Below are 19,088 nucleotides of genomic sequence, written 5' to 3'. Positions count from 1 at the left end.
AGCTCAGAAGGAAGAGATCAGTGGGTGCTGGAGAAGTCAGGGTTGGCTACTTGTAGATCTGCATTATGACTTCCTTGGGCCCATTTAAAAAAAAAAACACAACAAAATATTACTCTTTATGACTGTGTTGGTATAGAGATTAATGTAATACAGGCTAGATTATGTGTTATTATTGTATGTATTGTGTTTTTGTGTTTTGTGATTTTAAGGGAAATCAAATTGAAACATTTTGCAGGCTCTGTGCCCATTGTGCCTTGTGGATAGGTGGCTGCAATAGGTGTGGACATTCCACTGTGCTCTGAACAATGGGAGAAAGAATTGGAATATATGGAAAACAAGGGTTCTAGTTAATTGCATGAACAAATGGGTTTGGGAATGACAATTATGGAAGCAGGTGATCCTAGCTATTCAAAGGGAAGGGAGCTTGTCGGGATTCGAGGGCAAGATGGGGACCTCGAAAGCCCACTAAGGCTTCTAGACCGGTGGAGTCAAGAAGGAGGGTAACCAAATTTAGTCCCAAAGACAGCAGAGGAAGGAACAGTACCCACCCATAATAAACCTTTCATTCATTCATGGCAAAAATGAGAGAAAAAAGGACAAAGCAGTCCATTTTTTATAAGGCTGAATTTATTCCATTTAAAGAGCTGTCCTTTTTATGTATTATGTTCTGTGGGTTTACACATTTCCTCACTTTATCATGAAGTGAAGGCAATGGCCTTAGTAAATGGCCATTTCTTTCAATATCTTTATTTGGCAAAATAAAAAATTGACAACCCTAAATTGGCCACAAAAATCACTTTGAATTTTTAATTGGTCCACAAAATCCAAAGGAGTTGAACTCAGTTTGCCATGTGGAGGACAGCCCATGTTCTCAATAGCCTCAGCACTCCACCAGCCCCAATGGCTTAAATTCAGTAGTCCCTGTTCCCATCCTACTGGGACACAGGTCCCCACAGCTCCAGGCAGCCATCCCTTTGTCCATGAGTATAGTCTCCCACTGGCTGCTCCTCTTCCTTTTGCTCCCCTCACGGTTCTGGATGGGTGCGGGCCTTCCACCACCACAGTCAAACGGACAATCATAGCAATCAACTTGAAAGGTAAATCTGATTTGCTGGCCTACAAGGAATTGCATATGCCTTCCTCGTGTCTTTCATTCTCTTGGGGCCTGGAGTTTATGGATGACAGCCCACATTACTGGCCCTATACAGGTGGCCTGGATGGGTCCTTTTGAGTAACCTGGAGAAGGACCACAGAAAGCAGAGAGCCTGGGGCGGCCTGGGCTAGTAGCAAACCTGGCCCAGCCTCCTGGAGGAGGAGCCTTTGCAGTCACATCCCGCCTGGTTAGAGGCTCTGGCAGTGTTTGAGTTAAAGGTGACAGAGACCTAAGGCTGTGGCCATGAGGACAGAAAGGGGGGCCATAGTCGGGGATATTTCACACTAAATCCTGGACAAGGTCCACGCTGTATGGTGACAAATGGCTTGCAGGCCTCAGTGAAAAGGAGTATCAAGGATGCCTTAATGAAAATAAATGTATTTGCAGTCCATTCTCTTTAACAGCGTTAGCCTGTGACTGTTACAATCAGTTTAAGCCATGGCTTTCTGCCTGCAGTAACTTTACAATTTTCCATCAAGCTCTTGATTTTTGTGATCCTTAGTAAATCCAGGCATATCCCTTAGAACAATTTACAAAGAATTTTGTAAATACTACGTTTAAGTCACCTGGTTTCATTTGTAGGAGTTACTAACGCACCTGTTGATGACCTATGAGTACAGGAGCTTAAAAATTTGGTTTTGGGGGCGCCTGGGTGGCTCAATGGGTTAAGCCGCTGCCTTCGGCTCAGGTCATGATCTCAGGGTCCTGGGATCGAGTCCCGCATCGGGCTCTCTGCTCAGCAAGAGGCCTGCTTCCCTCTCTCTCTCTGCCTGCCTCTGTCTACTTGTGATCTCTCTCTGTCAAATAAATAAATAAAATCTTTAAAAAAAAAATTTGGTTTTGTTTCTCAGTAAAATTCCCCATGTCAATTCATCATTTCTAATATATTGTCACTGAGAGTTATATAGTCCCACAACCTCCCCTGTGATCGCAGCAGGAGGGCCACTCCACTGGCTCATTTCTCATTGTAGTGTCAATGTAATAAGCACACAAATGTCCATTCCTAGATAGGAGATGATACAATGGTCCAGTCGTGGCTCATCAGACCTGGGATAAAAGTCCTAAGATTTGACCTTTCTCACTATTCGCTCTCAATAGTATCGTCTAACTGAATAGAGTAAGCAATTAACGACATCTTATTACATCACAAGGGCTGGTTTCCTCCCATAAGCAGTTAGACACACCTGGGTTTAAATCCCAGTCCTGGGGCGCCTGGGTGGCTTGACTGGTTAAGATTCTCTCTCTTCCTCTCCCTCTGCACCTTCCAGCACTTCCTGGCACAGGCACACAGTCTCTCTCTCCCTCTCTCTCCCTCTCAAAAAAAAAAAAAAAAAAGTAAAAATAAATAAACCAAACCCCAGCCCTGTGACCCACTTACTACTCGAAAGAACCTGGGCAGGAGCCAAACCTCTCTGACCAAACCAGAGCACATGAAGCGATGAACCCCTGCCAAGTAGGGTTGGGTGAGAACGTCGAAGCGCGTGTTTGAATGCCCTGTGTATGCTCACTGCTCACTTTTTCTTTAAGACCTTATTTATTTGAGAGAGAGAATGAGAGAGCACGAGAGAGGGGAGGTTCAGAGGGAGAAGCAGGCTCCCCACAGAGCAGGGAGCGGACGCAGGACTCAATCCCAGGACCCTGTGATCACCACCTGAGCCGAAGGCAGATGCTTAAACCACCTGAGCCACCCAGGTGCCCGCTCTGTTCATTTTTTAAAAGAAAACCTCTGTGGAGGGCTTCTGCCTTCCATTCTATGAAGTCCAGACATTACCCTTGACTTTTCGAGCTGAGGCCTCTCCTTCCTCCTCCCGGGTCAGGGTAGGGTTTCCGGTGCCGTGGGCCTCTCCCCCTCCCTCTGCCACCAGTTTTGTTCCAGCCCCATCCTCCACATTACGAAACTGGTCACGGGAGCCACCTAGTGCGCCAGTACCCAACACAGACTTAGGTTTACTAGAGAAATAAATTCTGTAAATCCTTTAAATCCATCCTAAAAAATATATATATAGCTGTATTTTCATATCTGTTTTCTGAAGTTTCTGCTGTACCTTCAATATATGTTCTGTTTATTTCCTGTAGATCGTGGTTCCACGGGGAAGAACAGAAAAGAGGAAAATTACATTTTTGAGTCCAAGAGCCATCGAGGAGGACGAGGAGGGGAACACCCGGCCCCAGAAACAGGTAAATGTGTGACCAGGAAAGTCACTGCCGAGTATAAGCGTCTGCAGAATCGCAGGTCCTCCAGTTGCAGTTCTCAGAGGAAGCTGCCAGGGTCCACGAAAGACCTGTGGTCTGAAGAACCGTGGGATTCTCACCTCCTCTATCACGCTGTGGGGTTGGGCTCTTAAACTCGCAACCTCACATCTTTGGACCTTGGCTCCTCTTTTATAAATTGATTGGATTAGATTATTGCTACATTCCTTCCCAGGTGTAACATTTCTGTGGGAAGAGTGATACTCCTGCACCGAGGTTAAAAATACAGGCTCTAGAATCTGATGCCAAGGTTCAAACCCTCACTCCACCACTAAACTCCACGGCCTGGGGCGGGCGATTTTCTCTCTCTGGATCCCAGCCTCCTCATTAGTAGGATGGAGATAACAACTGCCTCTGCCTCAGAGTCGTTTGGGAGCACGAATGGGACGATGAAAGCATTTAGCGCACTTCGTGGCTCATACGTTGAGCCTGATGAACGGGGGCTCTTCTGCTTGACTTGGTTGTGATATGAGTAGAGATCTTAGAGCACCTAGTTCTCTCCAGCTGCTCCGGCGATAAAGACCAAAGACAACAGGTATGAGGAAAGAGTGTTAGAGGTCCAGGGAATGTGTAGTGAGTACAAGAAGAATATCACAATTCCATGATTTGTGGTTTTTAACTAGAAAGAAAACCCTTTTCACCTGGTTTTGTAGAAAGGTAGGTTTTAGTACTAAATCTCACAAACTAATTAGTAAAAGAAGATTTATGTGAAAGAAAGATGGTTCTTAAATTATAGATCTGAACGTGGAGAAGGCTTTCTTTTTGTCACAGGGTGTTCTTTGTAAAATCTGGACAACATTAAAGCATAACCGTTAACCAACAGAATAATCCAGACCCCAAGTACCTAGATGCTGTGCGGCCTGCTGGCCCGCTGGGTATTTCACTTAAAAGGGCCCTGTCCCCCATGCACACATAAAGGGAAACCAGGCCTGCCTGGCACCCCTGCCTGGCTGAAGCGGAGAGTCTCTGTTCTGACTGCCCGTTCCAGTTATGTGTCATGTATTACGAATGTCACTCCCACTGAAATGAGCAGAATACCTGACTCATCTCCTTAGCTGGTTCTTGAGAAAATTATATCTTGATGTGTTTCATAAGGGGTTAGAAAATTTTAAATCTCCAAATACCCAAACTAAAGACAGTGAAGAAAACATGCCAAATGAATACTGAAAAGTCTAGAATAGTTTGCAGTATTCTAGCAAGTTCTTTATGAGAGATTCCATGTTTTTTGCATCCAAAGCATTAAATAGGAATCAGCTTGACAGTGTGGCCACCTCATCTCTGACTTGGCAAATAGAAAATTCCCCAAGAGTATATGTCTGCTCTGTTGTTACCATGGCTGCACTTGCTCCCTCAGCCCTGGAACTGGGACCTTCTAGCTCAGCCCCCTTCCCCGCAGCCTAAGCACCGATGCTCACCCCTATGTAAATCATGCACATTTAGGAGTGCAGCCTCTAGTCCTTTCCCAGCCCCGAACAAGCCCAGTGATCGATTGTCCTCAGCTACGCTTCCCCAGAGGGGAATGCTCCTCTGTTTGCACGCACCTGCCTCCTTGCCTTCAGTACTCAAGGAAGAAGTGTCCTCTCTTTCCAAGGTCTGTCTCCCCCTGACCTTGATACAAGCCCCTAATCTTCTCAGGTATGTTTCTCCATCATTAATGAACTCTCAGGTGTTTTTAATCTGTTTCTCTATGGGCTCGTTCTCCCAACAGATGCAGACACTTTCAGATCTCTCCCAACACATAAAAATAAGACAGCATGCCTTCTTCAGTCTCTCTGAAAAGAATTTCTGATTGCTAAGTCCATTGGCCTCTCCAGGCTTCACCCCACTTGACCTCTTAGCATTTGGTTTAGCCAAGTGCTTCCTTGAAATAGTCTCTTCCCTGTGCTTCCAAAACTCCTCTCCCTCAACTGCCCTGCCACTTCTCCGATCCGTCTCTTTCTGTTCTCTTAGGTTGTCTTTTGTCTGCCCTCTTAAATGCTGGTGTTTCCTAGGGCCTCCCTTGTGGGCCTCCCTCTTTTCCCTCTCTCTCTGGCAATCTCTTCTGCTTTGTGGCTGCAGCCATGACCTTGACACTAAAGACTCTCCCATATTAAGGCCCAAATAACCCAGAAACCTATGGGGCACCTGGGGGGTTCAGTCAGTTAAGCATCTGACTCTTGATGTCAGCTCAGGTCATGAGCTTAGGGTTGTGATTTGGCTCTGTACTCAGCAGGGAGCCTGCATGAGATTCTCTCCCTCTCTCCCAGTATCCCTCTGTCTCTCCCCTGTTACCAAGGGGGCATGCTCTCTTTCACCCTCTCTCTCTCAAATAAATAAAATAAATAAATCTTTAAAACAAAATTCCAGAAACCTTAAGAAAATTCTACCTGGAACATGTATAAGCATCTCAATGCAAAAATGTCAGAAAATACACTTAATCTCCCCAGCCCACCCCCAAAGAAGCTCCATCATACATTTAAACCACTGGAGCAAAAATCCTAGGAACCGGATACACGAACCACTCCTTTTACATCTGCACTTCCTATCTAATTCTATCACAGTAATTATAGTACTTAATGGTATGTTTTCATTTAAACGTTTGTCTACCAGACCTGAAGTCATTAAAAATCATGATCTCATTTCCCTTTTGGAGAAGTTCTGTATGGTAGTAGGTCTGGAGCTGCCAGCCTGGGGCCCTGTCCTTGCTCCGCCACCGACCTTACAAGCTTAGACAAGTCACTCCATTCTTGATGTCTTAGTTCCTTCATTTGCAAAATGGGTAGAATAATAGTGCCAACTCATATGGTGGTCGTGAGAATGAAATGATTTCTACCATAAAGCGCTTAGAAGAGTGCGGGCGCCTGGGGGGCTCAGTCCATCAGGTGTCCAACTCTTGGTATCGGCTCAAGTCATGACTTCAGGGTCATGAGATTGAGCCCCATGTCAGCTCTACACTGAGTGTAGAGTCTGCTTAAAACTCTCTCTCTGTCTAAATAAATAAGTCTTTAAAAAATATACATATCATTTTTTTAAAAAGGCACTTAGGACAGTGCCAGGCCTCAGTAGCTCGGGCCTACTGTGGGTCACCAGCACTCAGCTCTGTGTCAGGCACATAGCCCTGACTGAATGCTGCCTGAGTAAGGGAAGGAACGAGAGGGAAGGTTATGGAAGCAGCTTATGCGATGGGCATTTTTATCCCTTTAATTCCACGGGTTGGCAAGACCCCTGCAAGCTAAAAGTAGCTCCGCCATATCGCCTCCAAGCCTGGTCTGGCTCCAGAGTAGGTCAGACTAAGAATAGGGCCTACGGAGCTTGATCAGGAACACCAACCGGGGCACACCCTGTCCCTTCCAGACTTCTGCCGGCCTCCAGAGGCTGCTGCGTCTGGGACGCACCCCCCAGGAGAGACTCGGGGAAAGGGGACTAGAGAGTACCAAGTACCAAGTACCCTTAGCCGGAATCAGGCCAGTGTAGTTGGAAGTTGGCTCTCAACAGTGGTTCTTACTGGCTGAGGGCAGGTTCTCTGGATTTAGAAAAGAAAGTGAATTTCTTCAAGCCCTAACCAGTACAAGAAATCAGGAGTGAGTCCATACTTATTCCGAGAGACTGCTCACATGCAAATCCCCCAGTGTCATCTGTGATTGCGCTGAAAGCCGCTCCCCTGGGTGCCATGTCTTCCCCGCGGTCCGTTCAGTCTGCTGCAGCGGGGGGCGGAGTGTGGGGGTGGTCCGGCTGCAACCCTGGGGCCCGCTATGCTACCCACATGTTGTAGGAGCTCGGTACAGGATGTGGCTTGAAAGAAGTGTGGGTTGGAGCAATACACCTGCCCTTCACAGCCCACGTGCTCTCAGACCCATGACGTAACCTGCACACTTAGCTCCCCTGTAAAGTGGTGATAGGACAAGGCCCTGCTTTTTGGAATGGTTCAGAAGAACTGGAACAGTGCCCGCCAAGCGCTTGTCCCGCAGGAAACCGGGGCGTCATCGTGGCCGATCGCTGACCCACCCTGTTTGCTTTTTCCCGCTTCACAGGCGCGGTGCTGCCACTGGCCCTGGGCTTGGCCATCACGGCTCTGCTGCTCCTCATGGTTGCTTGCCGGCTGCGCCTGGTGAAACAGAGACTGAAGAAAGCTCGGCCCATCACGTCTGAGGAGTCTGACTACCTCATCAACGGGATGTATCTGTGACAAATGTCACTCGAGGGGCAGGGGGCGAGGCTGTTTTCCTCATCATTGATCCATAGATTGGTTCTGCATCTTTATAACCTCTTTGATCTGAACTGGGCTGAGAAAAATACCGAAACCCCAGAAAATTCTGCAAACCCCAAACCTGTTTTTATTTATTGTAGAAAGAGTTTCTTTGAGGAGTAAGTGAGATGTTTGGGAATTTAGAGAGGAATCCAAATGAGTAAAGACTCACGAATCTAATTCTGATTTAGGCACGCTGTCCCTGAAAATAGTAATTTGCCCTGAGCCAAGGCAGAAAATTCGGGCTCTTGAGGGGCGGCCTTCGAATGACAATGCTAACCCTTTACTGTTCAGAAGCCGACCAGTGGCCCCCAGCAGCCCTGGACCACTTCACGCACAACTTTCTCTTGTTCGGAGGCCTTCCTGTTCCAGTGCCCTCCTTTCTTTTCTCCCCTTCAAAACCTACTTCTGAGAAAGTATCAAAGTGAGTTTAGACCTCAGGCAGGAATGTCGAAATCGTAACCCTCGCGAACACGTCGAGGAGGCGTCAGGGCAGGTGGGGTGAGTTTATCCCAGGGCCTCTGACCTTAGGTCCCCTGAGTGGCTGTTGTCCCCTCAGGCTTGCCTTTGGGAGAAGACGCCCTGACTCTGGATTACAACTAGCTGTGACATGGTCCTGGAGGGAGATAGGAAACCATGGTGGCAGCAGGGGTGGTAGGTCAAACGTTTAACACAAACTTAGCCGAGGGCACAATGCCAAGAGGACCTAAATTAAGACTTTCTCGAATTTACTCGACACGGCCCTATAGTCCAGAACACAGCTGCTTTACTTATACAGTCACTGGTTTTCAACAGGAATCTGTGTTGATGGAAGAGAAAAATGCATTCAAATTGAAAAGCAGAACACTGAGCGGATTTCTAGGTGCGGTTTTGTAAAAATGTCCCATGTAGAAGTATCAGCAGGTTCTTGCATCTGGTGGAATAGGCCAGTTTTCTCCATCATTTGTTTAGCACTGTAAGATGTTAGGCCAGGCAATCTGTTCATGGCAGGCTCATGTTTTCCCAGAACAGAAAGCAGCCTTGCACAAATTCTTTACAGAAAACTGGCATCTAGCTTAGCATCCTCTCCCTTTAGTCTGTAGGATTTTAAAGGCGAATTATTCCCATCATCACTTCATGCCGGGATTATACACCTCCTAGAAATCCTCCTCCTGAGAGGACTCTGTCGTGTGGTGCCTGTCTACACTCCCATATTACTATTTATATAACATGGCTTCTTATCAGAATGGGCAAATCTTCTAAAATACTTGAATCAAAACTGTAGAACACTTTATTTTCAGGCTGAACCTGAGGTAAGTTGTCCCTTTTGCAAAGGGCTTAATATGGGTCAGAAATATAAGAGAGTACATTAATAAATGGAAAATTAGTTCTAGAAAAAACAAAGAAATTGGTTACTTTTATTTCCCAAGAGGTCCATGCATTTTGTTGAATGTTTAGAATTGAGCAAAGATTTAATGTTCTCCTCAGGGGCAGACTGGAGAAATGACCGTGTAAATGACCTTAGGATATCTGTACTCTCTGTGACGCTTTGCAGTTTGCTTTTCTAGAGAAAGGGTGTCACCTATAGCCATACCCAATAAAATAAAAACTGATAAGGCATTCATCTTTTGGCACATCTTTTTATACATGAAGAAATTAAACATGGTTTAGCATTGCTATGGTGTTGAAATACTTGAGAAAAGATGTCCACCTCCATGTGTACAATATCCCTTTAATAAATTGTATTTTATTCTTACGCCTTTCTAAATAACCTTTTAATCTAATCATCATCGTAAGTTGCTTTTACTGAGCTGTTATTATATTACCTGGATTTAATCATATCAACCTTATCTTGCAAAGGGGGAAATTAAGAATTAAAGGAGAATCAAGGTCTACAAAATAGTTATATTGTCAGATGGACTGAATGGGACTTCTAAAAGTCACCTTCCCTGTATCTGATTGGAGGAGTTTTGCATCTAAGATAATTTAAAAATAATTTCAAAGAGAAGATTGTCCACTACTTATTGCTCAAACATGTTCTTGTGTCTCATGTGTCTTTTCCTGAGAGAGAAAAGGCCCACGTAAGCCATCTTTCAGAAAATGTACAGCTGGGCCCCTGGATGGCTCAGCCGGTTAAGTGACTGCCCTTCTGTTCAGGTCATGATCCCGGAATCCCAGGATCGAGTCCCATCCCAATGCGCTCCCTGCTCAGTGGGGAGTTTGCTTCTCCCCTGGACCTCCCCCATCTCATGCTCTCTCTCTCTCTCACACTCTCTCAAATAAATAAAACCTTAAAAAAGAAAAAAAAGAAACCATACAGCTTCTTTGCTCTAATTCTCAGAACAAGTAGACAATAGCTGTCACCATCCCTCCCCAAGCATTTGAACGTCTCCAGTCGCTTGAGGATCAGATTTGTTCTCTTCCACGGGAAGATGACAGAAGGCCTCATCTTACTCCTACTGCCTTTTCATCATCTGTGATTTGGCTCCACCATTCACTTTCACAATCAGCGACCCTTCTCAGCCACTGATGGCTGTTTCAAGTTTTCTTCACTGTTTTCCCGCAACCCAGACGCAGAGATGCAGATTTCTATTCTTCACTTTGGGGGTTTGAGGCAGACCTTGCTGATGATTTCCCTGAATGTCACGTATAGAAACGTACCGCGGTGTGGTGTGCCCAGGAGCCCAGGCACCATCTGTGTCCTCTCCCGTTCTGCCCACATCGCAGCAATGATGCCACGTAACAGAAGCTTCCAAGCTTCCAAGCCTCTGAGATGGTCATTTGGGGTCTCTGTTAAGTTATACTGTCCCCAAGTTCCTGTTTAGGGATTGCTCCACTTTGTTCCTATCATAGTGACTTCAGTTACTTTTCTTTTCTGGACTCCAGGTTTTCTGCAACTGACGACATTAAAACTGAATGGTAATTCTAATGAAAAACTGCCCGCACCATACAGAAAGAGGGAAAAGCCTCGCTTGCAGTTTGCTCTTCACAAATGTTCTCATCTCCCTGGCTTTTTAAGCAATTGTGTGGCTGACTTTTTCTTGGGCACTGGCCGCATTTTTCTGAGCTCTCTGGTCTTGCTCAATTCTAGAATCCTAAATAAAGTGCATATTTCATGGCTATTTGAACAGCAAACAGTTTTTTGGTTTTTTTGGTTAAATATAAAACCACCAAGGATGTAAATAAGGTTAGACACATGGAAACCCAAATGTGTCCAGAGATGAACTGGTTAGAACCAAGCCTTCTCCCTTTGCTTCATGTACAGTCTCTCAGTGTGTCTTCATTCCTACTCATTTTAATTCTCCCATCACCTCAGCTCTGAGTCTTGGATGTGAGCTACCACACTGTAAATTGGAAAGAGATCAACATACAATATCATTCAGTTTAAAGATATTTCTATACAGTCATTTCAAAACTTAGGAAACTTCTAAAAACACACTTTTTAAAATTTTTTAAGTTTTATTTAAGTAATCTCAACACCCTTTCTGGGGCTCAAACTCACAGCCCCAAGACCAAGAGTCACATGCTCTTCTGACTGAGCCAGCCAGGAGCCCCTCAAAACACATTTTAAAATTACTTTAACTTTTACTGAAAAGCTTAGGGAAAATTGTATTGAGTATATGGACTTAAAAAAAAGTTATTTTCATTCATCATCATTTTGTAAGACTGAAGACCCAAAATTCCAAATAAATCAAAAAGCTATGTTCTCATATTTAAACAAAGCAGTTTCACAGATAAAAACAGATCGAGAAAAATCTGTGTAATCTAGAGATGTGTGTATAGAAGAACGAAGAAATGAGAAAGAACCATGAGCTGTGCAATCTGAGATCATGCCTTCACTGTTGTTTACTGTTGAGGGGCGATAGTTTGATTCTCCTTTACATCCCCACTTGTACCTTCCGGCCTACTTGATGCAAAACCGTTCCCTACAAGCTAATTGCATACAGTAGCCAAGATCCTAAAGTATTTTTCCCCAGCAAATATCCTTTTTTATAAATTATTTACAACTGACACAATTGTGTTAATGTGGAAATCCTGCAGGCTTTCATCTATAATATAATTTGTAAGCTTAATCTTGACAGGATTATCACCAAAAAACATAAATAAATGGGGCTGGTAAAAAAAAAAAAAATCGCTCCCTGTGATGTGATCTTTTGGCAGGGGGCCGGGGCTGTTGCACAGTGATGTGTCTGGGGCGTGGGAATTCAAATATAAATGTCCTCAGCTGCCCTAGGCCTCTGGGTTGCTGCCCTCTCATATTTAAAATGTCTTCAGTGTTGGAATCACCTGCCCTTTGAACAAAAAAGTATTCCTCTCGTGATGCCTATCCTATTAGGACACTCCCGAGTAAGAATGAGTTCTTTGGCTCCAGCAGCCCTCGGCTGTCATGCAGGAAAGGAACAAGGGGGAAAAGAGAAGAGAGGGATTCCCTGACTCCAGATAGCATCTATGGGAACTAAAAGTCAGATGTTCTCTTCCCCCAAGCAAGGGAGCACTCCGTAGAGTCCTGGCCCAGACCACACAGTTACTAAGGTGAAGTAACACCTATTACAGGGGAGGGGAAGGAAGTTAACACCTACTATTAGAGCACTGGTAGATGGGTTAAAGATAAGGAAACTCTAGGACTTGCTTCATTTTTATGATATAACAGTACACATGCAAACTCCTCAGGCACGTGGCCCAGCCAGTTTTCTTCATGCAGGATTTTCTTACCGGCCATCTATTTTGGCCACCCTTTTAAACACATGGGGACGAAACAGAGTTATCTTCCTGAAAAATGGGAGGAGAAATCAAGAGAAATGAAACTGAATCCTGATAAGACACTTCTGTTTACTTGTGTAGTTCTCTAAAGAACTAAGTTGTAGGAGGAAGTGATGATTTATACCCTCTAAAAATTTTAGCACTTACCTGTTATTGGCTTTTTGAACCCCATTTAGAACATTTAAAAAATTACCCGTTTGCTATTTCATTTACATTAGAATTCAATGACCATTGTCATATGAGCTCTTTTCATGCCATACCAAACCGCTGGAAAATTTGTTAACATTGAGCTGAAAACCAGAAACACCTCCCTCTCTGATGAGGGAGGAGCTCTACTTCTTCGTTGACAATCTGCTGCTAAGAATGGCTTCAAAAAATTCATGAGCATTAGATTATTACTAAAACATGTTATCCTATGGAATTTTTGGGACACCTGGGAGGCTCAGTCGGTTAAGCGTCTGCCTTCCGCTCAGGTCACAATCCCAGGGTCCTGGGATGGAGTCCCGCTTTGGGAATCCTTGCTCAGCGGGGAGCCTGCTTCCCTCCACTTGCCTCTCCCTCTGCCTGCTGCTCCTCCCTGGTTGTGCTCTCTCACTCTGACAAATAAATAAAATCTTTTTTAAAAATAAAATAAAAATGGAATTTTTAAGATGCTTTAGGATAGATACATTATAGTCAACTTAAAAAGTGTAATCGAGGGGTGCCTGGGTGGCTCAGTTATGAAGCATCTGCCTTCAGCTCAGGCTATGACCCCAGGGTCCTGGGATTGAGCCCTGAGCCCCCATTTCGATCCCTGCTCAGCAAGAGGCCTGCTTCTACCTTCCCACTCCCTGCTGCTTGTGTTCTCTCTCTTGCTGTCTCTCTGCCAAGTAAATAAAATCTTAAAGAAAAAAAAGTGTAATTGACTTTTTTTGAGCAATGGTGGTTTTCAAAAATCAGGGCAATGGAATTCTAAATATTTGCACAATGTTAATGTATTGTTTTCCTAAAATGTCATTTTTTCCCCTTAACTTACGGATTGGAAAATAGTTGAAATGCTCATTAGAAACTGGAATTCTTGGGGTGGTTGGGGGGCTCAGTTGGTTAAGTGTCTGCCTTCAGCTCAGGTCATGATCCCACAGTTCTGGGATTGAGCCCTGCCTGGAGCCCCCGGCTCAGCGGGAAGCCTGCTTCTCCCTCTCCGACTCCCCCTGCTTGTGTTCTCTCTCTCTGTCTCTCTGTCAAATAAATAAACCAAATCTCAAAAAAAAAAAAAAAAGAAACTGGAATTCTTGATTTTATTCTTAAGCAGGAGCTAGATTTGCCCTTTAATAAAATCAAATCTGTAAAAACACCTTATTTCAATAGGATCTCATAAAACTGGAACTTTAAGAAATATTTTCAGTGTCCTCTTTATACTGTGTGAAGGAATAATTTCTATGAAGAAAAAACAGCATGCTAAAATATTATAGCGATTGTGAATACTACAGATTAAAGAGATATTTCTTATCTCTGACCAGCACATCTATAAATACAGCTCCCTTAACAAGAACGTTCTTTGACCTAGTTAAAATTCATTATTGCTATCTCGGCCACTTATTGATGCTCCCTTAAAATCCATTCCTGTTTCTTCAACACTTAAAAATTTTAATTCACAAAAAAGCGTAGAACCCAACAGTAATCGTGGCGTGGCATTTGTCTATACCCATCAGGTGGCACTTGGCCCTACTGTGTTTATAAACTGCCCCCTCGGATGGATTGTAAACTCCTTCAGAGTAAGCACTTTTTCTCACCCCAAGACCTAATATAAGGGATTTTCAAGTAATAAGATGTTGGCAATGGCTATGAAGGATATAGACTAGTGAATAAGTTTAAGAATCAATTTAAGACCTAAAGAAAACCTAACCTTTGAAACTACCTCAAGTGACACTGAGTCCTGCCCCCAAGGGGTCCATGGCCTGGGTCCAGAAGCAGCACCAACAGCAGCAGACTGAAGCCAGTAGGGAACTGAAACTCCCAAGTTTGAGCCGCTGACGGATGCTGGTTTCTTATGTCTGACATCTTGCCCAAGAAGAGACACCAGTGAAAAGATGTGTGCATAAAAAAACATTTTTAAATAAATAAAGCTTAAGACTTTAAGAGGTGGCAGAGAGGTGCCTCACACTAAGGACTGACTTGGCAGAATCCTACACATCTGCACAAAGGAGGGGGGCTGCTTTCCTGGGAGTACTAGTTCTACTAGATCTAGTTTATATTTTTCTCAAGTTCTAGAACTCCTAGAAAGCCTAAGATCCTTTAATAAAAGGTTTAAGACCACAATATTTAAACAAGATCCCAAAGTGCTACTGCCCTCGTAGAAACTCATTTTCCAGTCATTATATTAATAAATCTATTTATAGATGAGAAATGGGTTTTGGTACATGTATCCTTGACCCTGTTGTTCCCTGACACAAAGTCAGTTCATTCACTCACTCATTCAGCATTTGCTGTTCCTCTACAAGAGGGCAAGGCCTATGTCGGGCAGAGAAGAAAGATGTAATCCTTGCATGGTCACAGTCTACAAACGCACAGCCGGATCAATGTTACCAATCCAGGCTACTCCAATTGCGTAAAACGGGGCATCAGAGACACAATTCTCTCTGTGAGCTCAGAGAGCATTCCGTATCTGGTGGACACGTGGTTCTTTCTTCTGTATTCAAACACCACCCACGCCTCTTTTACTTTTAACTTTATTTGGCAAAGCAGCACTGCATAAACTGTTCAGTGACCGGGCCCCAGCTTATACAGCATGGTAAATTCATATACATTATCAGCAGCAAATTAGAAACAGAAAAAACGATACTGAGCTACAAGTCTCCTAAAACTGTAAAGAGGGAAAGGAAGAACTATGTTAGTTACGTCCAATCTGAACAGCTAAGTGTGGTAAAGGACATCACCTGCCATCTTCTCAAGTTTTAATATTTACAAATGCTTAGTTTTAAGGTAACAAAGCAGCTGATTGTATCTACAACATGCTACTCTATGACACCACATCAAAAGCTTTAAAAAGGAAGCTCATCTCTATTTTCTTAGTGGCAGCTAACAGACATCCAAAAACCAGGAATCTTAACTTGTGAACGGTGGTGTTATCTGATATGCACAAGAGCATTTTGATAAATTAATATTGGAACAGAATTAAGTGTCTAAGAAAAACCACTCCTCGAAATTAATTCACAAACTAAGTCTTCCATTTAGTGGAACCCCATCTTTTAATATTTTAAAGTAAAATGTGGGCGTGTTAAAGTAATAATACACAAATTTATACTCTGCTTCGTTCTTTCACCAACTCGGCTTCTGTGCCTCTTTGAAGAACTAGAAACCCTACAAAACCACACATTTTCATGCTGAAAATAATAGTGTAACGAAGTCCAAAACAAGCTGTGATGCTGTTGGTTTTCAAAAAGCTCTGAGGACTGAGATGAGCAATCCACTGTAATATTATATACTGGTCAAGCTGATGGCGCTTTTACAGTTCATCCCTGGGGGTAAAAAGAGAAATATATAAGGTGTTACGTACTACAAAATTTGGCTTTCTAATAATTTAGATACAATTAGTAAGTAAAAACACACCCATCCCCAAGCATTTAAAAAAAAAATAAAAAAGCAAACAGCCCCAAGTCAAAGCAAAAATGGAAGTCAGCCATCCGAACATCTCTCATGCTACTCCAGAATGAAATATGAGACCTGAAGGCCCTGGAGTCATTAGTTTTTGCTCTGAAGGCACCTTTCTTCCTCCAAGGCCAAAAATTCAAAGAAATTTTAACTTTTAGACCTAGGATCTTGCTAACACTACTTATCATAAAATGGTGATGGGTATTCAGAGTTGGAATCATTTTTTATAGTTACATTGACAAAACTGGACAAAAATGTGGTCTATTGCTTAGACTATCTGCTAACAAATGCTGAGTGGGTCATTCTCAACCCAAACTCTGGGAGAAAAAGCATCCTGTGTAGATGGCATCTGTCAGCTGATTTCAGAAGGCAGTTTCTCAGCTCTAAAGGAAACCACTCCCTCAGCCAGGTGCAGCACTGTACCAGCCAGTGCCAGTGAGGGAAGGAAGGAAGGAAGGATGCAGCCGCAAGTGCATGGCATGTAAATTATACCTCATTAAAGCTATTAAAAGTAAAAAAATAAAGCTACCAAAAGAGCCAAAAAGCTTCATACTTCAGGATAATCTGAGTGACAAAAACAATCTTCAACACTCAACACTCAGGGGTGAAGAATTATGATGTTTACAACTAAATCTCAAATGATTTCAAGAAAAAATATGACCTGTGTGTATATATAGAGAGAAAGAAGGAGCAAGAAAGCATATGTGGAAAAATGTTAACAACTGGTAACTCTGGATGAAGAGATTCAGGAAGTCTTCGTACTATTCTTACAATCTGTCTGTAATAAAAATTAAAAAGTTTTTTAAAAGTTAAAATAAGTTTGAAGGGAAAATAAAGAACTAAGATTTTCCAGGTACGTGGTGAATTAAGGGACTATAAGATAATATTGCTTCTTTTTAAAAACTGAATTTTGTAAATTGTGTGAGAAATTATTTTAAAGATTATGTCTCCCATAAGCTGCCACTGTTATGGAGGACTGGATTATCTGTTTAATGACAAATTACCAATTCTGGTTGCTCTTAATATATTCTTCTAAATAATTTAAGCACTATAATTCTCATAGAATAGATTTTACTTAAATTCATGCAAGCATTAAAGTATTTAAACTACAAAGAGTTCATTTGCAAAGTGCTCTATTCATAAATTCATTTGTGCTTTTTAAAATGTGAATTGAAGATACTATTGTTTTTGTAAAATAATATACCATATTTGACTTGCCTATTGCAAGGCATTAAGGATATTATAAATAAATATCCTTACTGCCCAACAACACAGTACAAACATTTCCAAATATCCTCTTCAATTAAAAAAAAATTTTTTAAAAGGAAAATGATAGAAACTCTCAATAAACTGGGTAGAGAGGAAACGTACCTCAACATAATAAAGGCCATATATGACAAGCCCACAGCTAACATCATACTCAGTGGTGAAAAGCTGAAAGCTTTTCCTCTAAGATCAGGAACAAGACAAGGATGCCCACTCTCGCCACTTTTATTCAACATAGCACTGGAAATCCTAGCCAGAGCAATTAGGCAAGAAAAAGAAATAAAAGGCATCAAAATCGGAAAGAAGGAAGTAAAACTATCTCTTTTTGCAGACAACATGTTATATATAGAAAACCCTAAAAACCACAAAAAAAGTCAAAACTAATAAACTAATTCAATAAAGTTGCAGGAAACAAAATCAGTATACAGAATTCAGTTGTGTTTCTATACACCAATAATGAACTATCAGAAAGAGAAATTAAGAAAACAATCCCATTTATAATTGCATCAGAAAAGAATACAATGCCTAAAATAAATTTAAACAAGGTGAAAGATCTATACACTGAAAAGTATAAGACATTAATGGAAGACACAATGCTTTTGGATTGGAAGAATGAATACTTTTAAAATACCCATACTACCCAAAGCAATCTACTGATTCAATGTAATCCACATCAAAATCCCAACAGCATTTTTCACAGAAACAGAACAACCCTAAAATTTGTATAGAACCATAAAAGGCCCCAAAGAGCCAAAGCAATCTCTAGAAAGAACAAAGCTGGAGGTATCACTCTTTCTGATTTCAAACTATATTATAAAACTCTAATAATCAAAACAATATGGCAGTACCATAAAAAGAGATACATGGGTCAATGAAACAGAATAGAGGGCCCAGAAATAAACCCACACATATATAGGCAATTAATTACAGAGCCAAGAACATACAGTGGGGAAAAGATAGTGTCTTCAGTAAATGGTGCTGGGAAAACTAGAAAGCCACATGCAAAAGAATGAAACTGGATGGCCATCTAACACCACACACACACAAAATCAACTCAAAATGGATTAAAGACTTGAATGTAAGACCTCAAACCATAAAACAAAACTTAATGTGGTAATTATCTTGTAGTATATACATATATCAGATCACTATATTGTACGTGTAAAAGTAATATAATTCTATGTCAATTATATCTCAATAAAACTGGAGGAAAATCATATTGTAAGAAAGCTAACAGTGTGCGACAATGTTGATAACACTTAATAAAATGGAAAAAGGATATTACAATATAATGGTACTATATGATCTCAAGATTAAAAAAAGATATATAAAGAACTATGGACAAAAGAGTTAAAAAAATATCAAAATGTTAGTAGTGGTTATCTCTAGGTTCTGGGACTGTCGGTGATTTTTATTTCATCCTTTGTACTTCTAAAAATTTTTACATTACAAATGTATTATTTTGGTAGTCAGAAATAGTATTATTAAAAACAAAGAAAATGTACAGCACTAAAAAAAAAGAAATTAAGTCTATAGATCTAAATTTTAACATTTAGGGTGCCAAAGAAAACCAAAAATTTGATATTTGCCAAAGAAAACCAAAAATTTGACATTTCTTGTAAATGTCACATCCTAATACTCCAAAATCTATATAACTTTCAAGTCATTTACTTTTCCACTTAATATTCCATATTTTACATAACTATCATCATCTGATTTACATGTGTAGATCACTGACAATAAAAAGTATTATGTCCTAAATTTCTAGAAGGTCTCTTTATTATATATGTGCTAAACATATTCGTTAGGTTAATAACTATATAT

At 41.9% G+C, this 19,088-nt stretch overlaps 2 protein-coding genes across 6 annotated transcripts in view; one reads left to right on the top strand and one right to left on the bottom strand.

Annotated features, from left to right (window-relative positions):
* Window positions 1-9,363, top strand: part of LRP11 (LDL receptor related protein 11) — a 47,300-nt gene extending 37,937 nt beyond the window's left edge. For all 4 annotated transcript variants that reach the window (XM_047733973.1, XM_047733974.1, XM_047733970.1 and 1 more), the window contains 2 exons: window positions 3,230-3,331; window positions 7,414-9,363. In XM_047733973.1, the coding sequence (XP_047589929.1) occupies window positions 3,230-3,331; window positions 7,414-7,568 (257 nt within the window). In that variant the 3' untranslated portion in view covers window positions 7,569-9,363. The remainder of the gene's footprint in view (window positions 1-3,229; window positions 3,332-7,413) is intronic.
* Window positions 9,364-15,058: 5,695 nt separating this feature from the next.
* Window positions 15,059-19,088, bottom strand: part of PCMT1 (protein-L-isoaspartate (D-aspartate) O-methyltransferase) — a 45,754-nt gene continuing 41,724 nt past the window's right edge. For both annotated transcript variants that reach the window (XM_047733977.1, XM_047733976.1), the window contains exon 8: window positions 15,059-15,865. Coding sequence is in view for 1 of the 2 variants with exons in the window: in XM_047733976.1 (XP_047589932.1) it covers window positions 15,853-15,865 (13 nt within the window). In the remaining variant the exon portion in view is untranslated. The remainder of the gene's footprint in view (window positions 15,866-19,088) is intronic.

The sequence above is a fragment of the Lutra lutra genome, chromosome 6 (genome assembly GCF_902655055.1).
Source record: "Lutra lutra chromosome 6, mLutLut1.2, whole genome shotgun sequence".
Lineage (NCBI taxonomy): Eukaryota > Metazoa > Chordata > Mammalia > Carnivora > Mustelidae > Lutra > Lutra lutra.
This window is presented reverse-complemented; position numbering and strand designations above follow the sequence as displayed.